We start from the raw sequence: 8,186 nt of genomic DNA on the forward strand, positions 1-8,186 counted from the left end.
CTAGAAAATTTAAAATATTACATGCAAGAAAAATAAAATTGCATGCAAGTACATGAACACACATTCAAGTACATGCGACTCAAATACATGCACACGTGACAAACATGGATATTAGCTCTAATACTAAATGAAAGAGAAAGATGAACCCAAAAATAACTTTCACAAAATGCACCTTCAATGTCCTACCTTTTTCTTTTGATTAGATTTCAATATTGCACTACAAGTACACACTACTAAGCCTTTCAAGAAATTATAAAAGTGATTAATTCTTATGCATTGAGCATTCAAGGAAAAACATAGTAGTTAGTATATGTAATAAAAGTTTGGCAACATAATGACATGCAAATCAACACTTCAAGAACATCAAATAAGAATCGAAGAAACTTGTTGACAAAAGTGAAGAAACAATGATATATATATGGACAAAATTTTATTTTATTAAAAATGAAACAAGACATCCACACTCCAAAGCATTAAATAATGTATTAATTTATAATAAATTATTACAATACAGGTTCTAAGTAGTTACATGGAGTCATTTTTCTTCTTCTAGAGAAAATTTGACAACATAATGCAATAAAGAAATGTTTTCTTCACTCCTTTCTTGAAATGTACATAGAAGACTTATAACATATAAAGAATTGTGAGTTTAAAGTGGCCTCTAGACTAAACCAAAAGAGGTGGGTGTCCAATTCCATGTGGTACATTCATCAACAACCTCTACATTTTCTAACCCCTCTTACATTTTCTTAAACCTAGGCACCTTTTTTCATCATTGAACATGCCTTCTCACACATTTCTTTGGTGTTTTGTGTGTAGGTGTTGGAGAAGAAATTATCTAGTGAAGGTCTCCTAGTTCATCTAGTGTTTTTGTGATCTCTTGCCTCTCTCTTTAGGATTTCAATATTTTTCCAGTGGAATTTGTCTAGATATATTATTTAGCCACAATTTAGCATTCTATTAGCTTAGGATGTTGTACAAAGTACCTTATTATTTCTATAATAATTTTTGGTCTCTATTCATTCATGATGCCATTAGGCCACACTATCATTTGCACCTTGTGTAAACTTTCTAAGAAAATGGTTTAGTAGAGTGAATAAGAAACCTTTGTGGTGTATATTTTTTGTTCTTGAAGTCCCAAGAATTAATAGAACTTTGTGCACACTAAAAACCCACATGTCATCAAATAATTAATTAAACTTGAACCTTTGTCACAGCTACCTCCATATTTATTTGATTTGAGGGTAGGTAGTTGCATTCTCAAAGGAAAATTATCATGTGTAGCAATTCATTTTTTCCACTATACAATTAGCCCCTTCCTAAATTAATCTTGAGGGGTTTTGGAGTAATTAGGATATACTAATTGGTTTTTTATATTAAAGCAACCAAAACTAAGGGGCTGGCCCATTGAACAAACAGTGATAGTCACATATAGAAGACTACCAGTGACCAACTTAGTAGCACATCATACTTGTGAATTTTAATATCAGAGGATATACTGATTAGTTATCTTATCGTGTCCTTATTACTTTATTCATTTTAACATTCTAGGGGATTTGAAATAAATTATTGCTAGTCCCTACATAAATTAATTATGTGTCCCTCTCTTCTATCAAATGTGTAATACTTGACGGGTTTATACTCTTTGAGTTTTTGATAGGGATCATCTTGATCTTTCTTTGTATTTTATATGTTATTTCCTTTTCCATTTGTGCATAGCTATTTCGAGTGGGATAATCAATAATGTTAAAAGTTTAGTTCCCCAAATTTATATGGTTGTTAAGACCATCATAATAATTATAGATACAATAATTATTGTTCCTAAGTGGTGGGATATATGTGACTCCATTAATAGTTGTAATTTGATTTTTGTTCTATAATAATTTAGTCACAAAAAGGTTATTGGCGTTGTCTTGTTTCACCATCCTTCTCTTGGCACTACATTCATTTTTTCCATTATCAATAAAACTAATTTATATTCTCAAATTGATTTCAAGAGGGAATTTTTTGGACTTCTTCCTATATATTCTTATTAATGGCATATAAGATATGATTGAATGACTTAAGGACCCTTTTGGCAGCATGAATTAGACTAGAGTAGGCATTTGTGAATTCTAAAAATCTCAAAATCTTTCGTTTGGGTGTGCCAAATCAGAATTGAGAATAGGAATACATATTCCAATTTTGGCCCAAAAGTGAGCATTTGCTATTCCACCTAAATAGGTGAAATTGGAATAACAATTCCTATTCTAGATTTGACTTTTTATTTGATGAAAATTTCAAATCCACCATTTCAAATCCACCTCAACCTTGACATCAAACCTATCATTATCACTGCATCCTCCATGTGCTTCCACACCAATCTGACCAATGCTTGTGATTTCTAGATTCCGAGAGAAATATATGGTGCAGAGAAATCATTGGCCCCTAATAGAGTTTTTTGAAATTGCACATATTCGATATAATATCCAAATCGTCAAAGCACAAACCTGATCGGTGATTTATCATTGCTAAACATATGCAGACTGTGGTATTTATAACGAAAAAAAGTATTTGTCATAGGGTCAATACCCCACTACCTCCCATGTCTACTGATTGATACTCATCCACACAATGACTCTTCTACACACACCTCCACCAATGCATTGAAGACCTCCAATGTGCATTGAGGTGATTCAAACACATTTCATTTGCCTACCTCATCTGAGTTGGGACAATTAATCCCTACCCCTACGCTTCTCGACAGTTCTTTTCTCGCCTACAACCTACGTATTCTAATCTTGTGCAATAACATTGACAAAACACAGTAAAATTGGTGACACCCCAAGTCAAGTTTTCAAGCTCATCCATTCCAAATACTATCATATTTGACTCATGCAACAAATTTCAATGATTTTTTAAGAAATTTTTGCGAGCCCATTGTTGCATGCCCTCAACTATGAATAACAAATCGAGAATTAGTTTTGTCGAACCAAACGGATTTAGAAAAACAAATCCAGAATTAGTTTTGTTGAACCAAACAAGTCTACAATAAAAAAAATCCATAACAACAAATTCAAATGATCATTTCCAATTCCATAGCCAAACGAGCCCTTAGCCATCCATGTTTAATATAATAATTGAAGAAAAAATGACTCCATTATATAAAGAAGTACATTTAAAATGAATTATTTATAATCATTAAAAATAATTATATGACAATAAAAATCAATTCGAATCTATCCAAATAAATTATAATAATTTATCATATACCATAATTCAATATACTTTGAAAATGTTTATTATATAAAAATTTATTGTGATAATATTTTGTAAATGAAGAAATATTAATGAAGATAGTTGAATTCTTAACAAGTTCATCTCAAAGTTATTTCAACTCAATATACAATAATAAAAGTCCACTAATAACTTATTAAACAAGAGACACAATGTGTCAAAGTTCTTGCGAATAATTGGAAAAGAAGGAAAATAGAGGTTTATAGATAGAAATGAAGAATAGAAAGAGAGAGCTAAAATAGAAAATGATATTAAAAAGACAAGTAATGGTAGAATGATAGAGAGAGTTGAAGGGAATTTAAGAAATATTAATAATTATAATATTTTAAGAAATATATAAATAACAATAGAAATTAGATTATATGAACGAACTACTCATTTCTACCAATTCAATTATAAGTTGAAATATTTAATTTTTAAAAATAAATTGTTGATTGCTTAATTCAAACTATCAAAATATCTGGTTAGTTTGAGGGGTAGTATTAGTTTAACAAATTGTAAAATGATTTTAAAAAAATTAGAGCAAGATTGTAAAATAGTAGCTAGTAAAACATATTTAAAATAAGAAATATAAAATATTTAACTCTATATTTGGACTTGTTAAGAAAAATAAATTGTACTAATTAATATTGATTAGACATTATTTTTGTTGAAAGTGGTATGAGGTGAAAAATAAAAAATATTACTTTTTTGAAAATCTAATGAAGATGTCACAAATGTGGAAAACGATAAAATTGTAATTAATGCATTCATTGATGCATAATAGAGTTAGAAAATATTTGTATTTTTGTTGGAGAAAATTGAATTTTCAGTGAATGAAAAATGTGATTTATAAAATAATGAAAAAGTAGAAAAAGATTTAAACATTTGAAATTTCTTTTAATCTTTTAAATCTTATGAATTGATTGATCAATTTAATTGAAAAATTGAATTGCCTTAGTATATCCTCCCTTTAGGAAAACTAATATATTTATACATTTATACAAGAAGACCTCCTCATCATTTAGACCTTTCTAATTATTTAGATATTTTAATATGATGATGTTCTAAAAGCTCTGTATGGAAATTTCTATACATATGGATCTTCATTTATCTATTCCTTCTAAAAAGTCTAAAGAACTATGACACATGGGAGTAAATTATTGAGAAATCTAGTTGTTCACCTAGAAAGCACACACCATGATTGTAATTTATAAAAGATATTTGACCAACCCATCAATTATTCATAAAAGGAAATAAACCATGGGGGCCCTATTGGAAAGTTTAGTTAATGGGATCCACAATAAACTAACCATTCAAAGTTGGTACTTGTTCAGCTTAATTTTTTTAGGTTGGATTTTGTATTGATTTAAAAAATGGCGGACTCCAAACAAATTAAGATCCAATTAAGCAACGGGTCATGGGCCTAAGAAGGTGGCAAGAGACTTAAATAGGCAATTAACTCTTCCCCACTCACAAGGAGAGAAGGAAAACAGTGATAAGCAGTGGGAAGAGTCGCAGCAACAACCCTGTGTTAATTCTTTGTGTTTTTGTGTTCGTGTAAGGTTAGCATCATGTCTTGGCAGACATATGTTGATGACCACTTGATGTGCGAGATCTCCAATGGTAATCGATTGTCTGCAGCAGCTATCTATGGCCATGATGGAAGCCCCTGGGCTGCTAGCGCTTCTTTCCCCCAGGTAGGATTGAAATGTTCAGGTTTTGGAATTATCTTTTTCTGATTCATCATCAAGATCAAAGTTCTGATATTGAATTTACCGTTTGCGCTATTCGTCATTAGATCAGATTTTGGAATCGCCCTTTGTCTTATCCTTCATCAAAGATCGGAAGTGCAGATTTTGGAATTAACCATATGAGTTATCATCGGGGATAAAAAGTCTAGATTGGAAAATTAGCTGTGTATAGTTTCGGTTGCAATTTATAAAATTCAGTAGCTTTAGGTTCAATTAGATCTTTTTTGTGTTTTATTGTGATTGAGGTTTGTGGAAATTTTGCAGCTTAAGGTTGATGAGGCGACCGCCATAATGCATGATTTCGCTGAACCTGGATCCCTTGCACCTACGGGCCTGCACATCGGGGGAGTCAAGTACATGGTCATTCAAGGGGAGCCTGGTGCTGTTATTAGAGGAAAGAAGGTAGGTACCCAATAATGTAGAAGTTAGTCTTGAATCCTTTTGAAATTTCCTTTGATTTGTAACCATTCCTTTTGGAATATCATAATAGGGTTAAAGAAGGTGGATCATTAATGCAGCTAGTCTGAGATCATTCGAATTCATTTTTTCAGTTGTGAATTTTTCCTTTCGAACAACCTTTGTGTCTGCCCCGATTACCTGCAAACTCACCTAGAGAATGGCAACCATTCGAATTGTACTCGATCATTTTTTAATTTTTTATTGACGATAAATCAACACAACTCTCTTGTTGTAAAAAATGCCAAAGCAAAGCTATAGATAGCTATATATTGTTCGTGTCAAAGGAGTAAATCAGTGAATTTGGGCTTTTAAGAGTTCATTTTGGGCTTTGCTAATAGCAATGATCATTTGGTTTGTGTCTTGGGAATCCAGTGGTGATAGGTGTAATCTTGTGATCCCTGTGAAAGAAAGACAGAATAGTTGGGATCTTTACGATGATGAACTGTTTGTTGAGTGTCGCTATTATGATTTTACAGTGCAGCAGATGAGTAAGCATCATTTAGATTGTTGGTTGTGTTGTGTGAGTCACAGGGTACTGTTTTTAGATTGCAAAGTTGTTTTTAAGTTAGATGAAGATTATTCTTTTCGACGATATAATAGAAAAAGAAGGAAATTGATCTGTCTTTGGATACGGAACTACCTATCTACAGGCAAAAATCTTCGGTAGATTTATGGTCCATCAATGTTGTTAGCTATTACGGTATGTGAATTATGCTACCACTAGGGTCATCATAGGGCACTTCGTTATTAGAGGCTAGGCTTTAATTTAAACTTACCCTTTAGGATGCTCCAGTTTAAGGCCGAAGTACATAAACATTATTTAGCAGGCTACACGCACCAATTGTCAGAGGCTAGGTAATTCTGATTTCTCGAGATAGACCTGATCAGAGGAACAATCAATCTATCCCTATGAACAGAGCTCAAGGATCTCGCCTCTGTATACCACCTTGATTGAGTGCTGGCTCACAAAAGGGAAAAGCTCTGGTGTAGATCGACTGAGTGGATAGCATATAAAAATTGGCCATTCAAATGGTAAGATTGGCAATTCCCTGACCATGATCTGGCTTCAAATGTTCAAAGTGATGAGTTGGGAGCACTTTGCCCTGCTACATCTGTTTGAAGTGTATGAAATATGTGTATCCCTTAGTGATTACTAAATTGGCATGCAAACCCTCACGTTACTAACAAAACATGTAACTAGCATGTACTCTCTATTCATAAGGAGAGGGAGAAGAGAGAACACTATCCAATGCATGCTCCTGAGGCAATACTGTATTTGATATGCATCAACAATACAGATTTGCAATTTGTAGAAATGCACTTACAGCATCGAATTGGCGGAGTTTGCATCCCAGCTATTATATCCAATCCCTTTGGGGCATAAGCAAGTTTTCTTGGTAAGAACTATAAGCTTTTGATATTATCAAGATAGCAAGATTCTATGATGACATTTACAGATATGGAAGGAAAACTTAACTTGCAGATGAATCCAAAAGAACCAATGAATGTGTATCACTGTGAAATCAATCTTAGAAGAAAAAATTACATACAGATGAATCCAGAAGCCTCCCAATGTATGTGTCACTGTTAAAGTGACATCAAACCTGAAATTATTAACAAATTTGGACCAAAGCTCCTCTATATGGCTGTCAGGAATGAATTTTTTAACAAGTAATTTAAATGTTTCTGTGAGATTGTGATTTGTTTTGCTTCCATACTTGTCAGTGTCCTGCATGAGATCAAATTTGGCCGAGCATAAATGGGTTTTGATGGGATCAGATAATAATGTGTTGATTTTGTTTACTTGAGATTTTGGTATTCATACAATATTATTTGTATGCTCCCTTTGATTTCTTTCCCATATGCTCTCTCATTGAATTTTAAGCTATGATCTGATCTACCAATTTTCAAACTGGCAGGGAGCCGGAGGAGTCACCATCAAGAAAACCAACTGTGCCCTGGTCTTTGGTATTTATGATGACCCTGTAACTCCAGGTGAATGCAATATGATTGTGGAAAGGCTTGGTGATTACCTTATCGATCAGAACTTCTGAGAGCCTTTTGCTCTTGACCTACTATACTGCATTGGACAGTTATATTTATCTCCAGTCGTCTGTAAAAATCAGTAGAATTTTTCTGTGAACAACTAAAATTCTGAGGAGAAACTACTTAGCAATGTGAGGTTAATCGTGTTTTTTGTGAATTTTCCCTTTGGGTTATGATTTTCAAGTCACAGGTACATGGTTATGAAAGATTCTTCTGTCCGTTGTTATCAGAATAAATTATTCTTTGTAGTGTGATTCTTATAACAGTTTTGAACATGTATGATCTTTTCTATTGAATCTTTGATATTAGCAGGATCCAGTGATATTAGATGGTCCTTGCAATATACTAGTGACGAAAAATTTATCTGTTTTTTTGTCCTCTTTTCCTTCTTCAATCTCTGGATTGATATTATTTTTAGCAGAATCTGCACTATTCTACATAAGCACTAACCCCATTGCTAAAATGGAACTCTACTTTTGGTTTGTAGAAATTTAACTTTGAGTAGAACTCTATCCTTTTGTTAGAGAATTAACATTCTAGCAGTCTGTGTGATAAGAAAGGAAGCTTCAGAATAGCAGTTCGTGTGATAAGAAAAGAATCTTCTGAACAAAAAAAATGTCTCAAAAGTTATTTGATCTATGTTTTGGATTGAATTCCATGATATGTTTCTAG

At 32.7% G+C, this 8,186-nt stretch overlaps 1 protein-coding gene across 1 annotated transcript; it reads left to right on the top strand.

Moving 5' to 3' along the window:
- Window positions 1-4,732: 4,732 nt before the first annotated feature.
- On the top strand, window positions 4,733-7,777 carry LOC149550775 (profilin-6-like). Its single transcript, XM_089786346.1, has 3 exons — window positions 4,733-4,955; window positions 5,274-5,411; window positions 7,388-7,777. Exons 1-3 carry the CDS (start codon window positions 4,830-4,832, stop codon window positions 7,520-7,522), a joined length of 399 nt encoding a protein of 132 aa, XP_089642472.1. The 5' UTR covers window positions 4,733-4,829; the 3' UTR covers window positions 7,523-7,777.
- Window positions 7,778-8,186: the final 409 nt, after the last annotated feature.

This window comes from Cupressus sempervirens, chromosome 6 (genome assembly GCF_028749045.1).
Source record: "Cupressus sempervirens isolate cs-2001-9-10 chromosome 6, ASM2874904v1, whole genome shotgun sequence".
In the NCBI taxonomy this organism is placed as follows: Eukaryota; Viridiplantae; Streptophyta; class Pinopsida; order Cupressales; family Cupressaceae; genus Cupressus; species Cupressus sempervirens.

Coding starts and splice junctions, on each gene's coding strand:
- LOC149550775 (XM_089786346.1), top strand. CDS start 4,830: ATGTCTTGGCAGACATATGTTGATGACCACTTGATGTGCGAGATCTCC. Junction 4,956..5,273: donor CTAGCGCTTCTTTCCCCCAG/GTAGGATTGAAA, acceptor GAAATTTTGCAG/CTTAAGGTTGATGAGGCGAC. Junction 5,412..7,387: donor CTGTTATTAGAGGAAAGAAG/GTAGGTACCCAA, acceptor TCAAACTGGCAG/GGAGCCGGAGGAGTCACCAT.